The sequence below is a fragment of the Corvus moneduloides genome, chromosome 3 (genome assembly GCF_009650955.1).
Source record: "Corvus moneduloides isolate bCorMon1 chromosome 3, bCorMon1.pri, whole genome shotgun sequence".
Lineage (NCBI taxonomy): Eukaryota > Metazoa > Chordata > Aves > Passeriformes > Corvidae > Corvus > Corvus moneduloides.
The window spans coordinates 21,946,970-21,970,777 of NC_045478.1; the positions used below are offsets into that span (position 1 = coordinate 21,946,970).

The 23,808-nt window shown below is 37.5% G+C and overlaps 1 protein-coding gene across 1 annotated transcript in view; it reads left to right on the plus strand.

The window, feature by feature from the left end:
* Positions 1 to 23,808, plus strand: part of DLGAP2 (DLG associated protein 2) — a 459,534-nt gene that overhangs the window by 336,145 nt on the left and 99,581 nt on the right. The window contains 1 exon segment of the mRNA XM_032104583.1: positions 17,794 to 17,859. Within this exon segment, the coding sequence (XP_031960474.1) occupies positions 17,794 to 17,859 (66 nt within the window).

The following is a 23,808-nucleotide window of genomic DNA, read 5'->3' on the forward strand; positions in this document are numbered from 1 at the left end:
CCCAAGTATGGCATCTGGTCCTTTTTGCACAGAACAGAGATGACAGAGATGGTATGTGCTGCAAACATGCCATGGTCAGAAAAGCAAAAAAGGAGATGGTCAAAAGAGGGTCAGAAAGCAAAAGACAAAGTTCCAGGTTTTTTAGTACAGTGCAGTCTGCATGAATCATGAAGAGTTATCAATAGAAATTCCAGACTAGTAGGGGAAAGAGAAAAAGGGAAATGAATAAAAAAGGTTTGCAAACTGAGCATATTTAATCTCATTTAGATTTTAATTTTGATGTACAGTGACAAAAAGTTGGATATAAACATTTTATTGTCGAAGAAACAGGCTCCAAGAAAGTAGTGACTCAGATTAAAGGATACTCTGAAAACTACTCTGAATTCTAAGAAAGCAACAAGAGTAAAGATCTATTATTTGTCTGATGAGTAATTTCTAATGCAGAATATTATCTCTAAAGTATATATTTCCATGGACTTAGTTACTTGGAAAACAATTTAAGCAAATTTTTAAATTTTGAAAAGCTGTCTTCGGGGCTTTATTTTGTTTTGTTTTTCTCACAAAGTTGGCTTTGCCTAGACAAAGCAAGACATTTGGCATATCTGAAGACAGAAGCCTCAGGACTCCCACCATGTAGTAAACTAAATTCTATTTTTATTGCTAATGATTAAAAGCAGAAAAACAAAAAGTGAGTGTTAGCACCTTGGAACCCACACAGACCACCAAAATTCACATTAATTCAACAAGCAGAAGCTGTTGCAAATTATGAAAGTGACAGGTTCATTTTAACGAAAAGCAGGGTTTTATGTACCAGGTACAATAGTGATACAAAAAATACTTGAAACTTAAAAATGATGGAGAAAAAATTGTTTAGAGTAAAGAGGTAAACTGATGTCTCATGCAAGCATTGAGTTACCAATCCTCAGAGTCTGTGGATGAAGAGCCCAGGAATTAGCTAGACTTTTATTAGTTCCTTTGAAAAGACATCCTTACTTGTATTCAACATTATTCTCTAATTTCTTTTTCTACTAATACACCTTTCTGTTTCCTTTCAGACAAAATCTGGTTTTCATTTTTTCTCACTAGGTGCTTTTTCCTCCCTTTTTCTTTTCCAACAGAATACAATTTTTGGACATGTAAAAGCTGTAACTGCACCTTAGGAATAAAAGTTTGCTTCATGAAGGATATTTTAATTCTTTTTAATTCTAGTTCAGTATGAAACCCTCTCAATTTTAAATTCTTCAGCTAGAAAAATGCTACAAGATGGGGTACTTCCTAAGACAAGCCTCAGAGCTGAAAATGCTGCTTAGCTGAGTCTCTGGGCTGCAGCCACGCTCCTAGAGAACAGAGGAAGGGATACAAGGGAAAATGAATTTATTTCTCTTGCTGAGCTATGGTGAAGCTTTGCTGAGATCAAAATATCTTCATAAAATGTCTTGACACCAGGGAACAGGAGGCAGAAAACGGTGGATATTTTCTGAGCAGAACTTATGTTAACAAGATTTCTTTTAGGTTTTCCCATGAAGGCTTGGCTTTTTGAAAGTGCTTGATTGGTATGAGCTATTTCTTTCTCATCTGCTCATTAACTGTCTTTTACCTCATATGCTATATTTTTTAACAACTTTTCAGACAAATGTTGACCTTCACCCACTTCAACAAATCAGAAGTATTAACATTTTTCTCACCAGTGGTATATGCATAGGCACCTGTTGTTATAAACGTAGTGAATTTTAGCGGATATTGATACATCTTGTTCTAGGAGACTCCAAATGATGAAATAAATAGCTGTAAAATTAATGGGAACAAAAAAAGTAGCGTTGATAGCTAATGAGGAAATCTTGAACATGTTTAGATAAATAATCTCTGATATAAAAAATGTAGTTTAAATGCCAGAGAATGTTAATTACTTGCAATTTAATAAGAAAATTAATTAAGGAACAGCACAAGTACAAAGTAAGAACGCCTGTTGCTTTTCTCAGTAGATAATTGACAGCTTTGAAATACTAATAAAAGCCAAACTTAAGACATACAAGGATATTATAGGGTCTATAATTTCATGTAGAGGTGAGTTTTGGAGACATATTAAAAAAAAATCAACTTCATAAAGAAAACACCGAGAGTAATCTGGAGCCATAAGAAAAAAAATTGATGTTAAAAAAATTATCAAGGAAATCAGGAAGGTGGTGCATGAAGTAAAATCCCAGCAATAAAAGCAGGCTGGACATTTAGTTAGGATCCTGAAGGATTTCTGCAATTATCTTCTGCCTCTACTTTTTGACTTTGTGTCCGTGGAAAATGGAGAAGATTGAACAAAATATATAATTTATAAATATGATTTACAAACAGTAGAAGAAATGTAATTTTGGCTAAAAATATTTGGACTAGTGGTGGGAAAACAGAAAAAAATGTTGTTGGTTGTGACAAAGGCTCTTAGGATCAAGGAGTCATCTATATCCTACAGTGTGATGTCTTAAGCATTTAAGACAGGAAGGATTCTAGTAATCCTTTATAAACTCTTGCTTAGTATGCTGGGTTAAGATTTTTCCAGTTTGCACTTGGCAAGCAGGCAGTAGGTTTCTACCACCATACCTATAAAATTTATGTCTGATTATCTGATTAATCATGATATAAGGAAGTTATATTTTTCAGCCTGATATCTTCCTTTCTACAGATGTATCATATTCCTCCTAGTTATGTTCAAATGGATAGAAAAAAGGCAAGAAGAGTGGAAACAACCAAAGGAAGCATTAATGTCTACTTTTAAAACTTTCACAGAGTTTATAACACATGACATAATTGAAACAGCAGAATTAAAAACCCACAGAATTTTTATAAACTACAGACTGGAACATTGAAATTACTTTTACTCACACTTTCATATGTTCTGTATGGTCTTAGTTGCATCTCTAGGGGAAATCTGATCCCTGTAAATGGAAATAGATATCTATGCCAATTAGTGATGGCTTTTTAATTCAATATATGCAGACGGTGCAGTCCTAAATTGCCACTCCATTTGCATATCCATTTGTTTACTATTAGTGGTAGGTTAGAGAGTCTGTTTCTGCACATCTTATGTGTATATTGTCACAATATTTATTTGCCAGTTACATGAAACATGACCCATGCAAGAGACATCTGTATCTTTCTACTTAAGGCGCCCAAATATTTGTTTCTGTGTTGCTTTTGTTAACTTTTCTAATGCCATTTTTCATCCTTGAAGCCATTACTGTTCTTAAAAAAAAATAAAAGACCAGGATGAAAAATTCTACGGCTACAGAGTTTCCAGGTGTCTTAACATCCATTTGAGGGCCTTTCTGTCCCAGATGGTGGACTTTCTTAGTGAACTGTTTTCAGTAAAACAATTCTTCTAATAAGTATTAGAAATACTAATACTATCATACTACTAGGAATAACCATAATAATCTAGTATCAGTTACTTATTTCATTACGTATATGTTAAATCTAGCATTGTAGCATTAGGAATGCATGAGCTGAGCAATGCAGCAATGAGATTTTGTAAATTTAAGAGAATAGTATTTATAATCTTCAATTTTGAGATGAAAAAATAAGAGGAGAAATTACTACAACACAGATTGAGCAGCGATTTACAGATATCATGCTAGTTCTCTGTCCGGGAGTTCTTTTAATGGAGTTTTTCTCGTTATTTACCACTTTTGATTGGAGCTTTGAGAAGAAGAAAGCTGTTGCTAACTGAGAAACAAAAGAGAACAAATGGGGATATTTTAGGGACCCCTGGGTCTAACTGGGGCTGGGTCCATGTGTCCAGAACAGCAAGAGTATAACTTAATGAATTTTGAAGGAAGCCCTGTCATGCTGTCCTGGACAACATTATCCATGGGCACATTTATCCTGCCATCAAGTGTGATTTCTGTTAACTAGTTCAGCAGATTTGCTGATGTATTTAGCTCCACTACCGATGGCAACGAAGCTGCCATTGCTCAGGCTTCAGTGAAGTTTTTACCAGGACCCAGTGTCTATTCTTGGTGGTGAAGGCCTGAGTTGCTATTGCTTAGCAACTGGTGATTTCTAGCCAGATTAAAGTTTCGTGTGCTGTAATTGTTCTTAATAAGAAGGCATATGACCTGAGCAAGTGTGTTTATGGGTGTGAGAACAGAGGGCTGAAGATGGATAAGCACACATCAGCATGTAGGAGATGGAAAACTACTGGAGTGAGCACGGGATAGCACAGGAGGCCCTGCTCTCACTGCCTCAATGATGTAGTAAATTCAGGGTGGGGGAGAGGGTATTTGAGCATAACATCATGGAGTTTTGTATCAGTGAAAGCATTTCAACAAAATATGTCATGTTCTGTATCTTTCAAAGGTGGTAAGTTTTAGTCACTGATAATTTCCCTTTTGTCCATAAATCCAAAAACTTTAGATGAAGTTCTGTGGGGGAAAAAACCCTTTTCCTTCCCTTTTATGGAATGAGGGGCAAAATACAACCATTAAGATTTGAAAAGGCTTCTAAGATCATCGAGTCCAACTGTCTACTAAGTTGACCATTTGAGGGGTGCAAATGATAGTAATTTCAAATTAAATGTGGAGGATATTCAAACAGGTACTGGTCTTATTTGGAGAATTAAACATTTGAACAGAAAATAGTTTTTCACTATCCCAAGACTTGTCAGGTTTGCAAGTTTTCAGAACTGCAGCAAAGCTGGCTGGTCAACTGACCCCAGCCAACAGCCAAATGCCCAAGCAACTGCTTCCACATTCCCTCTGCCACAGGATGGGGAGAAAATAGAGGGAAGGTGAAAAGTCTCATGGACCAAGATAATGACAGTTAATAAAGAAATTAAGAACTGCACATGGAGCCAAACAAAGGAATTCATTCACTATTTCCCATCAGCAGGTAAGTGTGCAGGCATTCCCTGGAAACAAGGGACTCAGCACCCATAGTGATGACTTGGAAGACAAATACCATAACCACAAACATCCTTCCTCTTCCTCCTTCCTTTGGGCTGACATGAAGAAAGCAAGCTTCATCCCAGACAGACTCAGCAGAAACTGAAACCTTTATGTTTGCTTTTTCCTTTCTCCTTTTTTTTTTTTTATGAGTGGCTGAAGAGGTGTATGACCACTAGTGGCAATATGAGAAACCCAAACATGTTTTTCTGCTTTTTCTATTGTACTTGACGTTACTTGACTTTTGGCATGATGAATCATCCTCCCTCTGTCTTAACAAACATTTAACCATTTAAATTAATTTAAATAGGTCCAGCAAAAAAACCCTAGAAAATATCAAGTCCAGAACATCAAGATACTTTGAGGGCTTGATCAAAGTGAGGGACTTGTTTTCTGACACCAAACCTGACCCAGATAAAGTAACAGCTGACAGCTGCTTCTTCTATGCTGAATCAATGTCAAAATTAGCAAGTTCTGCTAAGGCATATTTCCTTCTCCCTTTGACTGGAAGAGGAAACCTTCATCAAAATTGATACATTCCTGCAAACAAATGTAGGTCTCAAGGAGTTGATATTTTCTAAGAACAGGAGTAATAAGTGAAAAAAAAGAGAAAAACAACAAGAACACCAAAGCTCCCAACAGCCCTCTCCCCCACAAATTTACTTCTCCATCAAGGAGTAAGTCAAGAAAAAATTCCTCAGGAAATCCGAAAGGAAGGGATGCATAAATAAGGCATGCTCAGAGTTATATTTTAAATAAAAGACTGCACAGACCACAGCCATCAGTGCTGCCATAGGTGATTGTCTGCATGGATGTGATGGGAGATGATTCTACATATAAGAACTGAGGATGCAACAGTGAAATTTAACCCATTAAATGCTTTCAGTGTTGGAACTGATGGCTAAAAAGTCATTGATATATGTTTCTTGTTAGGGTGGCTTATTTTTGCTTTTTTATTTTTAGCCACCACTTTCACACAGTCATAGTCTTTCTGCCACCTGTAAATACCTGGTGTGCTTTCAGTGCCTTTGCCATTTTCCTTCGGACTGACTCCAAATGAAGTTTAACCAATGGAAGGTCTTGTATGAAGAGACTACATAATTTGACTCAAATTAGCTTTTTGCTCAGAGGCCGGAGAATGAATACAAAAAGTAATATTACTTTCAAAATAAAGTCATTAGTAATCATTAAAGCAGCAGCCAAATGCAGACGGCATTACAGCTGCATTAAAAAAATGGAAGTGGAAGTCAAACATTACTACTAATCACTGGCATTGTCCTGAAAGAGCAGAAATTAAGCACTGATTTAAACTCATTTTAAATCCCATTACTGAGAGACCAAATTACTAAAATTGTGGAGGCCTTACTCATGGATTTCCATAAAACAAAACCATCTTTGCCTTCTTAAGCACTCGCAAGTGTCCTTAAGAGCTGCCAGAATGACAGCATAGAAGCTACATCCAGTTGTGTGGGTGAATAATGGGTACACGGAAGCAAGATTCCTGGTACTGTCTTGCTGATGTGACTTGATTCTGATGGGGTAAGAGGCTGACATGTTATTTTATTCCCCTTGCCCTTTCATTCTCGGACAACAGAGAAGAGCTGAAAGTTTTGTCATGATGACGTGCCTCTCTTGTGGGAATTCACAGAATTTGCTAATTCATTTTCAGCCAACGAGTTTGTCACTACCAGCCTGGGCTTGATTTGAGCATTGCATCAGAAATTAAAATCTCAATATTCCATTTGCAGCTTCTGGCCTTGAATGACCTTGAATAAACAAAGATATGGAGAAGCAGAATGAGCCTAACAGTAATTTGGTTTCCATTTGCAATGTGAGCTTGAAGACCTGTATACAAGCCTTTCTCCTCCTTTCCTTGAAAACGCAGCCATGGCTGAAATATTGCATGACTATATGTAACATCCCAGCAAATGTTTATGGACATCCTGAACAGTTATTAAAGTAAGATTGTGGTAAAAATGGATTGCAATTGAAAGATACTGTGTTCAAGGTACTGAAACTGCCCAAATGTAGCTGTAAATGGAATGATGTGTTAGTTTCCTATATAGTTTGTGTCCGTGATGGACATATCAAAGTGAGGGCCCTTCCACACCAGTGTGTTGCAGTAATTTATTGTCATCATGTATCTGCTGAGCCTTGGTAACTGAACTTCTTTACACTGTACTATTGGCAGATATGATCTAATTCCAGGTTTTTTTAACTTACAGGCTTGATTTGACTTACCTTACAGGCAGATGGATGGTTACTCAGCAGAGCTGGTATTCTTTAGCACATTAAACAAACCAAATCTGATCAAATATATAAGTAGATATTATTATACCTTTTTTAAGTTAAATTTTTCAGTGGTGTGAGTTCTTCCAAAGAACAAATTGGATGTATTCCTGACCATGTATTGTTGCCAGAGCAGGAAAAGGCTGAGTGAACATATGTCCAAAGTACCTTTAGTGTGTTTCAGGTACAGGAGTAGAAGGAGTCCATGTGCATAATGCCAGTGACCTTGGCTCTGCTTGAGTATTTGCCCACACACAGACCTCAAAGAGAAATTCTTGTAGGGAACAAGGTCTGGAAACTATTTTACTTTGTGGCTCAAGTAGGATTAGCAGCACTTAAATGTGCAAGAAATTTAGGTTCTACTTCTGCCAGCGTAGCAGCTACAAACAGCTAGAGAAGTGACCTGAACAAATAGCACCTTTGCTGAGAGAGCAAATATTTGTGTTCAGTTTCTCAGTTCCTTTTTAAGTAATCATGACAAGTCTGGCTTAATGTCATTTTGCTTTAGGCCCTCATTTGAGGAGTGGAGGTGATGAGCCTGGCAACCCAGCACTTTCCTTAGTCCCTGGAGAAACGGGCTGGACAGGGATCATTCTAGAGCTGCCCACTCCTCCCCACTAAGGGGAGGAAGACAAGAGTGCCCAGGCTCCGCAGGTGATTCGATGAGAAGCTTATCCTTGAGAAATGAAATGAAAAATTCAGCTCTTTTGATAAGATCAGTACGGTGAACTTTAAGATTAGGAACTGGCCAAGCACCAGTATACCTTTTGCAACATCCTAAATATTGATTCTGCCCATCTGGCAATATACAGGTTATTATTTTGTTTTCTGTTTTCACTGTCCACACAGAGAATTGATTCTCCTTCTACTTAATTTCTGTTTGTGTCATAGGGAAAATCCAAATAACCCAGCAGCTGCTCAGGTTGTAATTGAATGTCACTACCAACAAACAGAAAGGTTCACCTCAGCTCCATCATAATTGGTTTTAAAATGTAATGAGTCAGTGTGTCTATGTATCCTAAGCAATCACAGAAATATCTGCTATATACACAGTTTCTTGAGCAACTATAGAGGACCCAAGGAGGGTTGCACCCACTGTGCAGAGTGCTAAACAAATGCCAGTGAGAAAGCTCTCTGTGGTGAGGTAGTTGGCAAACTCCTTTTCTTTGTAAAGCACAGCCTTCCTGTAACTGAACTTGTTTATGAGTCAGTTCCAAAAAAATTCCTTCTTAAAAAAAAATTCAGAGGGAAAAAAGAGACTTTTAATTGTTGAAGCACCCTATTTTGACATTTTTAGAAGTTTCATTTTTCTTCCTTGAACATGTGCTGCCTGCGATCTCTTTTAACTTGTGAAAAAAGAAAAAACTGTATAAAATTAATATGAAAACATAGATGTTTCTTTCATTTTAGAGTATCACTTAACAATTTTATTAATTTTAAGTTATTTCTAAGCTGTGATTTTATAATTTGTAGCTGAAAATTGCTATGGGAAGGGGAAAAAGTTTATTTGTTTTTTCTAAATATTTGCAATGCTTCATTACAGACCTGGTGGTACAAATAACTCAGTAAAACACATAGTTGTGACTACACATGCATGCACAAAATCTTCAGGTGACACTCAACCTGTGCCATATTACTTGTACCTCAATAATATTAAGACTGAGGATGGAAGAAGAAGATTTAAAAAAAAAGAAAGAAAAGACTAATGGGGAAGAATTAAAAGGAAAAAGAAAAAAAAATAAAGCAGATCTATGAAGGAGATGGAAAAGAGAGGGATGTGAGACAAGGGAAAGATAAGAGAGATGAAAGGAAGTAGATGAAAGAGCAAGCCTCACATTGCAATTGCATAGGGGTCGTGGGGGAGGAACTAATAACCAATTTCTGGAAAATGCATTAAATCTGAGCTGCTGAGCATAACTTCAGCAGCATCCATGGGATGATGAAAACATAGGGCAAAGAAATGAGGCATCCTGATCCATCAGTCTTTGCCTGCTACAGCTGCTCCAGACCCATGATTCTTTCTAGGAAGAAAACTTGTCCTGGTTATTTCTAATTCTGAGAGAGAAAAAGGATCATTTATAGGTACTGCATTTCATATCTGCTTAAATTGCCAAAAGGAAGCTGTATATTATATATTATGTAATCATATTTGCTAAATAAAAAACCCCACCAGCTGTCAATCTCACCACCCCAGCATTTAAGTGTTCACAGAAATCCTCACCAAAATTGTCTTGTGTAGGAATGAATATATTTGAGCCCTCCTTGCGCTCTCTTTTCACTTTGCACATAAACACATGCACCTCGTGTCTCCAATTACATAGAGCTTCATCATCTAATGTCAAAGGCCTCATTGAGGGGTTTCACAACTGCAGATACTAACAGCTAATTTCAGTTTTCAGTGGAACTGCTGACTTTGCTCTCACGTCCCATCAGGGTCAAAGGTTTTCCATGCTAGATGTCTCCTACCATGGTAGATCAGTGTAACAAATGCAGTTGTTCTCTAATGTTAAAATATCTTATTTATTGAACATTTGGAAGACAGGGACATTGCTCAGACCTTTTGCCCCACCATAAAATGAATCTGTAGAATCAGAATACCATGACCTGCTAGTAATAATTGTTGTATAACTAGTTGTGGTTTTTACCAAAGAGTAAAGCAAAATATACTGTGAGCATATCTAGTTTTAACCTGACAGTGGAAAGGTTAAAAACCCCGTGTTCTGTCAAACATAGTTTGATATTAGAGATATCAGTCATTTTTAAGAAAAGTCTTAAAGAAATGCTTGTTTTCAAAGTGATTTTCAAATATATTGAAAAAGCTAATTTAATCTACAGTTTGTATTTTCTAAATGCCTTTTCATTTCCATGCATATGCAGAAGATAGAAAGATCACTATAACTACACTCATCCAGTATGAGAAATATCCTGTTTCCTCTTCACAAACCAGTGCAATTCAGGGACAATTTTTATGTGTTTTTAGGAGATGTGTAAGTCAAGTTGTCTGACTTGTATACTCCTCTCTCACTACTGGACTTTATGCTACACTGTGCTCTGGCATTGTTCCTCACTTTGGACTCTCTTAAGTATGTTGTCATATAATTTCTGCAGGTATTTTAATAGACTTGGTGAGCATTTTACTTCTCTGACAGGACAGTTTAGCCTTCGCAGCTGTGCAAAATCCCTCTGTTTTCTATTTCCTCTCTGCTAAGGTCCCAGATAAACTTCTTGGACCTTCTTAACTGTCCGCTGTGAGGCAGCTGTGAGTCCTTCCAAGAGCTGGCACAGTCGGTGCAAGATGAAAGTGTACCAAAGGCAATGTTGCAGTTTACCTGCATAAAGAAGTAGAATGGATTCTGAAGAGCTGTAGGGAGAAATAAAGATTTTCCTGGGGTATCCAGAGCTACTGGGTTCACAGCATATGGGTTATAAATCACAGTAATGAGATGATGTATTTTTTAATAGTCCCACTTTTTATCATAGAATATTTGGGATTCCTCTCAGAGATTCTGAAAAACAGTGAAGGGTAAATTGCTTGTTCAGGGGCTTGACATAGTCATTCAGCCATGAAAAATCCAGGAAGAAAGAACTTTTAGGAATTTCATAGACTGTTTGAAGCACGTCACACAGAGCTGAGTCTGGACACAATGTCTTATCACTGACTTAATCTTTTTTTGCTCACAGTCACTTGTTAATTTTGATATGAAAAGATAGAGTTATTTAACTGAATTATTCATTTAAGTTCTAGAATGACTGAAAGTGACCCTGCTTTAAGACTTCACAGCATCATCCAACATGTTTTTGCATTTATTGCTTTAATTGGGTGAGGGAAGAGGAACTTGCGGCTCTCTGGGGGAAAAGGGATAAGGCGGCTCAGAAACACTTGCAAGGAGCAAAATGACCCTGGCTGGCTCAGGAGAGGCTGCTGTGGGGAACCAAAGCCTTTCAGGGTGATCACCACAGTATTGCTAAGGCAACCTGTGTTTTGTGGATGATTTTCAGCTGCCAAAAGCTGGGAGGTAGGAGTCAGTGTGCCAAGACCAAGATGATCCCTGACAGCTTCTGTGGTCCCCTGCAATATATTTTATTTTATTCTTTTTCCAAGATGGGACCTGAGGGACACAGCCAGCTTCCTCTCCCTGATTTATTAGGCTGTGTGCCTGGCTACTCTCTCTGAAAACTGATGCCTGATTTCATAGTCCTGCTGTCTGGAACTATGCTGTATAAAAGTGGAAAGCCTGGATGAAAGCAAAAGAACAGGAATTCCTCAGTCCTGATTTTCAGGGAGTGATTTGTTTTAAGGGTGGTTTGAAGTGTTTTTTGAAGAGTAACATGAGCTAAGTAAAAGGCTGGAATTCTTCAATATTTGTTAGTGTAATATATAAGAAAAGTATGTTTGTGTTTGAAAAGCCAAACAAATTGTCTCTCTTGGGCACAACTTAATATGACTAATGAATTCTCTAACTTATGAAAAGGGCAGATGAAGATATTAAAAATAAAATAGAAGAAAAGAAGCAGAGAACTACACCATACCACAGTAAAAAAACCCCTATACTCTAAAGCCATTTTAATTTCTGGCTGCTATGTCTGAAAATGACATAGCAGAGCAAAAAAAAAAAATTTACAGAGAAGAGTGAAAAGGATCATGAAAGTTTTGGAATAACTTTGCCATAATAAAATACTAATCAGATTGATTCCTTGGTTTGGAAAAGGGAGGACTAAGGGAGGGATGTGTTCTACACAATTATAAATGATATAGATGTAGTGAGTAGGGCTCAATGATCCATTATTTTTCACAACCAAAGAACTAGAGGCACCTAATTTAATTATCAGGCATCCTGATAAACAAACAAAAAGGAAATTCTTTTTCAAATAAAGCATAATTAAATCGTGAGGTGCACTGGCACAGGATGCAGTAGAGGCTATCAGTATAAATGGGCTCAGAGAAGATTAGATAAATCCATAGAGGATAGATCCATTGGTGGCTATTAAAAATTACAGTCTAGATTAAACTTCTATCTCAGGAAGTCCCTTAAGTGCTGGTTGCAGGAGGTTAGAAAGGTATTTTAGGCAATCTATGCATTTGCCTTGCTTCTAGCAATATCCTTTTGGGCCACTGTGCAAGCCATCATACTGGGATGAAAAGATCTCTGCTGAATTCTTCAGGAACACTCCTATGTGTGTGTGTGTGTGTTTGTGAGAAAAATTAGAACAAGGAAAAAGGAGGCTGTGATGAGAAAAGCAAAAACAACTTAATTAAACAATGACTTCCTCTTACTGTTAATACTTCTCACACAGGCCTCTTGCAAAGGAAAACCTCAATAACCCTAAATCTGCTACTATCAGCTTTAATTTTTATTTCAATCAGAGTTTTCTCAGCCCTGCTGTCCTTCTGTGTATTTGTTCCTTATCAGCATGCTGTGAGAACAATGCATGAGAATATTGTATTTGACAATACTGCCACCTGGGCTACATCTGTAGTAAATTAAACAGTGCCAGGACAATGCCCAACAAATACAAATTTGATTGTTTGTAATGCTGCTCAGACAGGTTCCTGTCTTAGTTTTAAACTTGGCCAACAAATTTCCTCTGTCCCAAATAATTCCCAGGCTTTACTAGGGAATTAGCATGGGCAAGGGACCATTCCCCGTCACAGTTTGGATGGATCCAACCTGTTTTTGAAGATATGGCTAGAGCATGCCAGTTGGCATCATGGCTGGAGGAGGAGCCTTTGCCATGCCTACTTTACTTTATAGATGTAATAAAGATTGGATGTAGCCTCTTGAGGATTGGGTGAGGAAAGGAGTAGGTTTGCCAGAAGTGTTTTTAGCCTCCTGGGCAAGGTCCAAACCAATCCAATTAGCTGTCTCCCAGGGGGGGTGAGGAGTCCATAACATCTCCCAGGCATGCAGACATTTTGTTGTTACCTCGAGGTCAGGACCAGTTCTCAGTTCTCTGTTCTCATGATATACACTGAGCAGTCTGGGGATGTCTTTGGCCAGGGTCAAAGGCCCCCTGCATGAAGTGTTTTGATTGCATAGCAGGATTTGAGGTACAGGAGATTTCTCTTCTAGATCTCTAAGTTTTCCTAGTCTGGGAGAGGTGATTTTGTTTTCTCAGATTATGGAGTGATGTGGTGAGTGCCCCATATTCATCATCTGGACACATTCTATGATCTGTCATTATGTGATTGAATGAAATTCCAGCTGCAGTTTAAATTGGACATTTTTAGGCCTGTGTTTTCTCTCATTTGTTGTCACACTTATAATACCAGGCACTATATAAAAACTGAAAAACAGAAGCTGCCATAGGGAGCTTGCACACAGTGAAAAAAATTGGTGTGAGGTCCAGAGCAGGCCAATAATAAATAAAGCAAAATCCTATGAACTAAGAAGTTCAGTATCAGTTCTAGTTCAGTCTTACTCTTATATTCTGATGGAGAAGGCAGTTAATTGATTATAAGTCTTGCTGATGTGAACCTTTTAAAGTATGTGAGCAACAAGTCCACTGACACTGGGGCCTATTTAGTGGATGAATAGGTTATAAAAGAAGTACAATTAGGAGACGGAAATGGCATGCCTGGTTGTTAAGGGTAGAATGACTGCATAAAAAATGAGGGCCAACAGAGAGGCAAGACTTTTCAGGTGAGAAAAGAGGATTTAAAGTGATAGATCAGGTTCAAAGAGTATACTGAGAAGTTAAAGCTGAGATGAAAAAATTTGAAGGGTGGGCAAAGTTCATTCATCCCTGCCACAGCACATAGCCTTGACCAGATTTGGCCCATGCCAACCAGTGCTTCCCTAGAGAACATCTCCTTAGCAGGGTATGGAACAGAACAAGCCGGGGCACACTCCTGACAGACATCCAGCCTTTTCTTAGGACAAAAGCTGTGCCATGCCAGCTTCATCTTGGGCACTGGTCTGTGTCATTTCCCACTGTACATGTAGTAGCTTCAGGGTTGAATGAGCCATCTGGATCTGTCAAGCTGATTCCAACTCAACAATATCTCCTGACATTTCCAAGCTTAAGTCTGGAGAACTTCAGCTGTGAAAGGTTCCTATCACAGTTTTGAGTGTCATCTGTGCAGTGTTGCACTGGAATGAATGACAGATACATCGCATATCTAAAAAGGAAAATGAGATACTACATGTAAATGATAGTTTGTGCTCTCCTACTTATGCAGATCACAGCATCATTTTACTATACATTGAGCTTTCACAGAAGCAAATATCTCTGCACTTTTAGAGACTTTCATTTTTTGTCAATATTTTGATCCCTGTCGAGAGTGGATTTTCTTGCTACATTTTAGCTTCAGCTTCAGAGCAAAAGTCTTGCTTTGTATTTAGACCTGTCTGTGGTGCAGTAGTTTATATACTGATAAGTGTCCCTTGTGTGAGAACTGTGTTCCACACATTGTTTAAAAACTTATATTATAAATCATCCTATTTTCATAATCTCTTTGTTTGCAATTCATTGCCCATTGAAGCACTCCATGCTAACACCATTTTCTTCTATGTCCACTGGTGTAGAATGTTCTACCAGTAGGTAGCAAAGGGCAAGCTGAGATCCCATAGATCTGTGAGATAGAGAAGGTGAATGACATGACATGAATGCACTCATCCTCTGACACTTGCATTTCAGCATGAGTGAAAATGCTGTGATCATCTGCCTGTCTCCATTACTATGAGATATGAACACGAATGCTGTGTGTTCATGAATGAAGGCCGTGCTTTTCATTTCTGTGGTCAATAATACAAATGGTAATTTCTAGGAAAAATTTAAAGTGAAGAAACAAAGGCTGTGTATGTCTGTTGCTGAAGGAATAATATGAGTTTGGAGTACAGATCAACCTCATACAAAGATTATCTGTGTAATCCTGTAAGAGCCACCAAGACTCTAGATTAATTTATGCTTCATAAGTACAGAACACAAAAATTGAATCTCTTCAAGGGCTGAAATGACAAAAGCCTTTTGAAAGACAACATAAACAGTGAAATAGTGATGTGAATAGGTATAGTGATACAATATAAAGAAATAAAAAGTCCTCATAATTAGAAAGTAAACTAATCACTAAGACCTACTCATACCCCTCATACAGATTCATAAATCTAACGGAATGACAAAGGAATTCTAATTTCCTTTGAAATATCTGCAAGACCCTATTCATAACAGAATACAGCATTTCTGTAGGAAGGACATTTAATCTCTTTGTGCTCTCTGTAGGCTCTTCTAGACAACAGGCTCACTGACACTAACAAATGTAGTATAGCTACAAGAGAGAAATTAATTCTAATCTTAATTCTAATGGGAAATTGAGACAGAAGGAGATTAAGTGGACTGTCCAAATTTGCACAGGAACGCTTACAGCAAAGTCAGAATCTGACTTATGGATCTCATTGCATGACCTTTCCCTTCAATTTTGAAAAAGAAATTTCTTTTCTTTTTTTTTTTCAAACACTTCAGACCCACAAATTTTTAGTCTTGATTAGCCTACTCCTAACAGTCTAGTTTTGGGCAGACTTGTTTTATGATGCTGATTTCTTGCAAGGGAAAATAAAGTTATGCATTCATTCCATAAGTGTTTCTGAATATATGTGCAAGATAGACCTTTGGAATAAATTAATAGCTTTTTCAAAAATATAAAACTATCTTCTTTATTTTGAAGTTAGCAGTGAGATCTCCTAGTTACTTGCAAGAATGTAAAGGATCCTTCTGAATATTTTTGTTATAACTTTCATTTGATTCCTTACTCTTGTGCAGCCACATTAGAGGACAAGCGTATGAGTTATACAATACAGGCAGATCATGTGAGCAAAGTCTCCATGGAAACTGCCTAATTTGTGCTTTTATTTAATTAGAGTTGTCCATTACCTCTCCAAATGAAGTTTAATTTAAATTCATATGCCAGTCATTTTTTAAATTGTGTATGACTTTTCATCCGTCACTTACTGAAATCTCTTGTAGACTGTATTTTAGCAGACTGAGGTTTTTTAACAATTGAGTTTATAAACAAGATGTTTATTTGACAGCTTGGCTTATCCAACATTCTTAACATCCTTGGAACTAATTTTCTATGCAGTATCTGTGCTATACAACTTGTTGTTATCAATTAGATATTCTTAACCTCAGAAATTGTCAAAACCTCGGAACAATTGCTTGAGAGATTCACATGAGAATATTCACTCATTTTGCTTGCTGTGAGATAATTGGGAAAAAATCGGAATACAAATTGAAGTGTAACCAAGACCAAGAAATATGCAAAATGCATGTGTTTGTTAAATGGAGCATTGAAACAGGCAAAACTGTGTGTCTATTGTAAGCTGCACCACAAAAACCATCTGGTCTCATTGAGGTACTCCTAAGAAAAGTCTGAGCTGGTTCAACCTTACAGAAATGTCTGCCTGAGGGTATGATAGTATGAACTGATGTGAGTTATTTGGAAGTCATCAGTCGTCGGCAGTGCATCAGAAAAACACGGTCGGCAATACCTGATTTTATCTTTCTTTTGAGAGCTGCTGGTTGAACGTACAGTGAGAGGACATGGAGTACTCCATTATTTCCCTGTTCTTCTGGGGTGTCTGTGCTTGTAACATACACAGACGGTAAGAAAGAGAACAGTGGAAGGCTGTGTATACTTGATAATTTCCACCCACCTGAGACACCAGCAAATATGGAGGATAGGGGAAAAACATAAAAAACATTTAAAAGGTAGCACTGATAAATACATGAAACATATTAATGAGATATTTTGTATCATAATCCATGTATTCTGAAGCCAATCTTGCATCTCATGGAATTGTTACTGACCCAGTTTTCCATTTGCTGCACCATTACAGAAATATCTAGACTACTTGCCTGGGCCAAAAGTAGTTTATGTGCCAGCATGACAAGAGGGCAATGCAGAGGTAACAAACTGCAGCTCTGAAAGGGATGTAAGCAGGGTAGCTCAGAGCTGCACTCAAGCCATTCAGGTGGTTTCTGCATTCATGCTGCATATACATATCACCCAAGTTTAAATACTTTTTCATAATTACACAAGTTATCTCTAGCACAAAAGTAAATGTTATTGATAAGAAAAAGTCATCATCACAGCATTATCATAGTCCATAATGGCAGAATAGAAATGTTTGTGAATAAAAGGTAATAAAAGTGGCCTAAGAATAATGTGTGGGAAGTGCTAGAGGTGCATCTGGGGGACCAACAATAAGGATTCTTCTGGAATAATTACATGAAGGCAAAAAAGCAATACAATTCAACATCACTAAGAAAAGTTGGAAAGAACAATGTAAAAGAAGTTACAAAAATGGCATTTATGAATATTATGACATTAATTATTTGAAAATGTCTAGCAAAATTAAAATAATAAAAACAATTAATACTGTTGCTAATAGAAGAACACTTGAGAAACTGTCAAAGGGATAGATACTGCAGATAATAGCAGCTCAGCAGCTTCACATTAACAGAGGTCCTGAATGGTAATAGGTATCACTGAGTGGATTTAAAAACTAGTGGAGAGTTATGTCTGGATATAGAAAAATATCAGCGTTATTAAATAGCTACTTTGTTTCTGTCTTTTCAGAAGAAGAGGGTGGCGATCTGCTCAAGTCGGGCTTCAGTTTTCCAGGGACGCCAGAGGAGGAGCTAGGTACAGATCCCATCTCTCAGATACCTGGTACTGCTCGTGCACCCCAAGGCTGGGCGCAGGAGGCTGCTCTGGGGCACAGCCTCCCCCCTGCCACGGAGCCTGCAGCAGGCACGGCACCACGTGGTGTCAGTGACAGTGGCCAAAAAACTCTCAGTCCAATCCTTCTGGGCATTTTTCACCTGCTCTATAAGGTTAGAGAATACAAAGTAAAAAACATCAGATTTGGGTAACAGTCAGGCAACTGAGAATTCAAAAGAAGGTGTTCAAGGAATTTGCCAACCTTCCTTCTTTTGTCATTTTCTCTTTTTCTTACCCCTTAGAGAACAGCCTAAATGCACACAGTTTTGAATGTTACCTTCTCAATTTGAAAAAATAACAGAAGCAAGAAGAAATCACAAACTCTTAAAGCCCATGAGTGAAATCTTGATACTTCTGTTTTACAAAGCTAGAACTAAAATGCCCCACTGGCTTCAGTTTTTTACATTTAGATTGTGAAAACATGAGTTTCTGTTCCTGGAATTTCATACTCACATTGTCACTGGTTTATGTGAAATCCAACAAAATTTTGATTTACATGCAATTACTTTATGTGGTTATTTTTAGAAAAGCAATATGGGAAGTGGTTTCTATGTGTTTGCTACTTAAAGCTGACTTTATTCAACATGAGCTTACTTACATTTCAGAAGTCAGTGTAAAGTAATTTTTCTCTTTTTGTGAATATGCTCATGTTAATATATTGCAACAGTTTATTTTTTTATTTTAGGATATTGTTTTAGTTGACAAGAATATTATGAACTCTTTCCCTGACTGTATTATTGCACACTGCTAGGAAGATAAATCACAGTTGCTGTGTTAAGGAAAACTACTCAAGCAGTTTGAACAAGGAGCATGAATTCAGACATGTTGTGTCCTTATGTTTAGACAATCTCTTAGAAGAGGATTTTCTAAAGCAAGTAGTGTTGCCACTCAGTTGCACTCAAGTCAGGGAGTTTCATAAATGTTCAATGTGAAAATATCTGTACTGGACTTGTTTATTCACTTAATATTCCAAAACAAGTGAAAAAAGCTACAGGATTCCTTCCAAAGACTGGACAGAAGAATGTGTTAAGGAACAGACTGAAGAAGCCTCAGGCAGTTTCTGCCGTAATCGAAGTGGTGTAAAAGGGAAGATATGGTTAAACATGAGGCTTCCTAGGAATTTCACAAGTGGATCCTATGGAGGAGCCATGAAATGAGCAAGTATCTCAGCCTTTTTGGACATTTGGAGTTTTTTCATCCTGCTGTCCCATTTCACAGCACACAGGAAGGAGTTCAGATGCCCTGGTAACGTTAGAATTCATCTCATCTGAGAGTTGGAAAGTATTTCAGATGTAGATGTCTAAACTGTAGATCTCTGGACTTCTTCTAGAGTCAATGAAGAGTGTTAGACTTTTCTAGGACATAGCAGGTTTGGTCTACTTTAGAAGGTTGATGAAGAGTGAGATAAGTCATGCTTTAGAAGTATGTCAAAATTGTTCTCCTTCCCATTTTTTTGAGAAAGATCTGCAGGATTTCTGGAGCCACAATAAATGGTATATAAGTCAATAATATTAAATGTCAAGTATCTTTAGGAGCAAGGACCCTCTTATGAAATTGGTAATCAAAGATTAACACAAAGATATATTCTAACTGACCAATCATCCAGAACCCTAACTAGGAAGAAGATGGGGGATTAGTCAGAAACGAGAAACAGAAAAGTAAAACAACAGAAATAACAACTACAAATCACAACTAGACTACAAAGGAATTAAGCTGCTTTCAAAAATTGCAACTATTTATGGCCAAATGACTGAAAAAAGATAGGCCAAAAGCAAGGAAAAATCTGTCCTTGCTCCTAGGTCATGTGTCCTTATTAGAGTCCTCTGAAAGTAAATACCAAAGGTTTCTAGATAATACATGGGAAGAGGTGGATGGCTTTAATATTTTCGGAAGAAAATCCTGTCCTTCTCAGAGGACCTAACTACCAAACGGGAGGTCATCAAAAGAAGTGGACTGGGTACTATCACTAATGTAAAAACATATGATGTCTGCTTCTCCCCTAGAGAGAATCACTGAAATTGGGAAGACTTTTATAAAAGTCGTGGGATAGTTAGATAAGTTCTGTGTAGACAAGCTCTGTAGTTACAGCTGTGCTAATGTGCTACACCTCTACAGATGGATAGGATGTATCTGTCTTTCTGTCTTTGCCCCAGGGTTGTGTTATGTCACTTGAAGATTTGTGTTCAAATCAATTAACTGTATATATATAACATAAGTGAAAAAGCTGCAAACTATTAGATCTTTCTCAGTCTTCACTTCTTCTTGCTGTTGCACATGTGTAAAGGTAAATATTAGTTGGAGAGAAATATGATTCTGGGTGGATACTCTAATTACTGGACTATGGAAATGGGCTCACTTCTTTTCTGTATATACGTAACCCAATGACTATGTAATTGTTTTGTATAAACAGCCTCGATCTGACAGACTGCTAGAGACCTTCATCCCTGAAGAAAACACAGAAAGGGCTTTCCTTGAGAAGTAAAATAATTGCCCCAAGTCAAGATAGAGTCAGGATGATGTTCTTTGAGGAAGCTCTAACTGCAGGACCATTCATTATTCTAGACTCCCATTGTCCTGAGGAGCTTCAAGTTATGATCTCTGTGGTACTGAAAGATCTCTGGCTCCAGGCCCTTGTTTGTAAAATGGGTTTAGTATTTCCTAGTGAGGTTTGGGGTTTTGGTGGGGATTAATTAATGTTTGCACAGTATCTCACCAGAGTGAAAATGCCGAATAGTCATTAAATAATATTTTTAATAAAATGATCCACTGCCTTAATTGGAAAAAGGCATCAAGGGATAGGACTGATCTCAGCTCTTTCCCACTATTGATTCTATAAAAGACCTCATTAGTTAAAACAGGCATAAATGCAATGGATTCCTTCAAAAAAAGCTTATCCATGCATTAACAGTTAGTTTGTGAGAACCATACTTCATAGCTTTTCCACTAACATTTATTTGTTACCAGAGTTCAGGGTGATAAGTATTATTGTTACAACATTCACACTCACACCAAAAAAATTCCTATTCTTTTCACTAGAAATATCTCAAATAAGCAACCTGGTTAACCAAATAAACAAATGAAGGTAGCAGGGCATGGTGATGAGAGCAAGAGATCTGATGTGTGATCTCAAGCAGCTCACTGTAAGTCTCATGGAAACTGGAGTTCTTTCAATTCCAAGCTTTCTTCTTGCTGGTGTTTATATTATCTAAACAATGATAATGTATTAGAAAATAAACATTTAATTAAACTGCTCTTTTCTATGCTATCTGAAAATTTCCCAGTCTTGTTTACTTTAGGCATGCAAAGGGTAAGGCAACATTTTCTTCAGGTGTCAAAAGCAAATAGTGCAATCTTAACAAGAGAAATAGAAAAATGTCATGTTTGAAAGGCATTCAAATAGTTAAAGAAATGTGAATGGGGAAGATGGGATGAACTTCTCTTTAAATATATATTTTAATAGATAGTGCATGCACAGAGTGAAGAGGGAAAAATAGGTTATTGAAAAATCGTTTTAATTACTTTTTATAGGTAAGGAAAACATTTAATTTACACAAGTTTTATAGTTAGCAGCACCTAATACCAAGCAAGGAAAGAGAACTTGCACTAAAGGCTTTTTCTAAACTAAATTGCTGTTTTCTCTTCAGGAATGGATATTGAGTTGATGTTAAGGAAAAGGTTGAAACATGTAAAACATGTTGTAGTTACTAATAATGCTCTTAACATGCCTCAATTACAAAGTAAACTGTAAGGGACTTTAAGGGCAGGTTACAAAAATGTATTCTTATTTCACAGTTGATGCATTTGTGCTTTTGATTAATTGGTAGAGTTCAAGTGTCAGACAGTAACTCATGGTTATTCAATCACTGTTGATTGCATGATCATGCCTTTATGACCTTATGTGTTGGAAGGAAGAAAGCACATGGCTGTTCTTGAAATGAAAACATAAAAAAAGTCCTGACTTTTCAGTCTGTCTGTCCTTCTACCATATTATCCCTCCTTAGTGCAGTCAGTGTCTGAACACTCCCTACTTTTCAAGGGTTTTAGCTTCCTGTACCAGGCATGACAGGAAATTTTCTCAAGGACAGAGATGGGGCTGTCAGTGAGCTCTTGACTCTCCTCTGTGCCACATCCACGCCTTGGTGCACCTTCCCTTGGTGCATCCAGGGATAGTTAAACATCTGTAGACTGACTGGAGCTGGTGGGACTTCAGTCAGACACGTGGCTTGTCCACACAGAGTAACCACTATCGTGACACTCATCCCAGTAATCAGCAGGCACAGTAACACTCTGGTTTAAATTCTTAGATGTGCCACAAACTGGGGGTTTCCCTGGTTTCTGACATTAACACTCAGAGGTACAGAAGTTTTATTCTAGTCGTATGAGGAATAGAAGTAGGGAGTCTACAAGAGATATGCACAAAGGTTCACTGCAACCCAGTGAGGTAAGGTCAAACCTCTCCATGGCAACTGACACCCCTGCCCGTGGCCTTGTCCTGAACCATACAAATAATTCATGGCTGACAGAAAACTTGACTGGAGATTTCCCAAGTTAATCCTCTAACCGCAGGGCTATCTTTCTGCCATATAATAAAAATATGTAGCCAGGTGGTTTGGCATGACAATATACAAGTATCTTAAATTTACAAGAGATTTTAAATATGATGTGCCCTGATATGATTCAGTGTGACCCTATTACTTGCTTATTGTGACTAGATGAACAGATACTGCAAAAAATGGCCTTTCTTATTAGTCTTATTCCATCATATCTTGAAATAATTCCACTTCACAGATTTAATTTTTCTGTATCCAGAAACTGTAGTGTAGAAGCTTATTGATGTGATGATCAAGACTGTAGAAAACGCTAATGAAATAAAATTATTTTCAGAAAATAAATTTTGAACTTTAAATTCCTTTTAGTTATGCTTGAGAACTTATTCTGTAAATTACTTTCAGTCATAGAAGAAAATCATATTATATGTCCTGAACATCATGTAAAAACATGCTAACTGTCCAGCATTTTAATTGTAGGTTGTTGGCAACAAATGCTTATTAACATCTGCAGATCAAAAGCTATTTCTAAAAATTAAATACCTCATAATGTCAAATAACTCTGCAAAAATCCCATTAGGCCCAAGGTCAATTCACAAACAGGAGGAGACATTTGTAAGGATGTAAGATTAATCAAATAGGATATTTGTAATGAATTATTCATCCATTTCTACTACAGAATACAAAGGGGTTTATGCATTCATAAACAAATATTTCTGTTCTAAATGATTTCACATGTGGGATGTTAGCAAAGAAGGGACATTTTTCTCTCCCTCATGCCCTTCTGACCTCTGTAACACCTGGGTGCATACCTGACACGCAACATTTACCTTCCCATAGTGTGACAGCTTCAACAGATGAGATGATGAGATGAGATGAGATGAGATGAGATGAGATGAGATATGAGAGACTGACTGCTTAGCCACATGTGCCTTCCTCAATGAGTGTCTTCACTGGATTGTCCCTTTACAAAAGGATAAAATGTGCAGCCTTTTAAATATATTCCTATGATGAGCAGCTTAAATGATGTGCTCTCCATTTCCTCAGAAAAAAAGTTACCATGCTCTACCTCCACATTCGTCATTGCCTGCTTAGGTTCTGTCAGGAGCGAGACAAATTTTGGCACAACCAGGGTGGTGGAGATGCTTCCAGTGTGGAGGTAAATGACTGCAGTCTTCCGTTGCAGTGCTGGGCACATAGGCCACTGTCTTCCCGAGAGAATTTGCACTGGCAGAAGCAGTGCAGCAGGATAAACACCAGCAAAGATTGCTAATACAATCCCAGCTTTCACTGCTGAGTTCAGTTGTCACCTTTCATTGTGCAA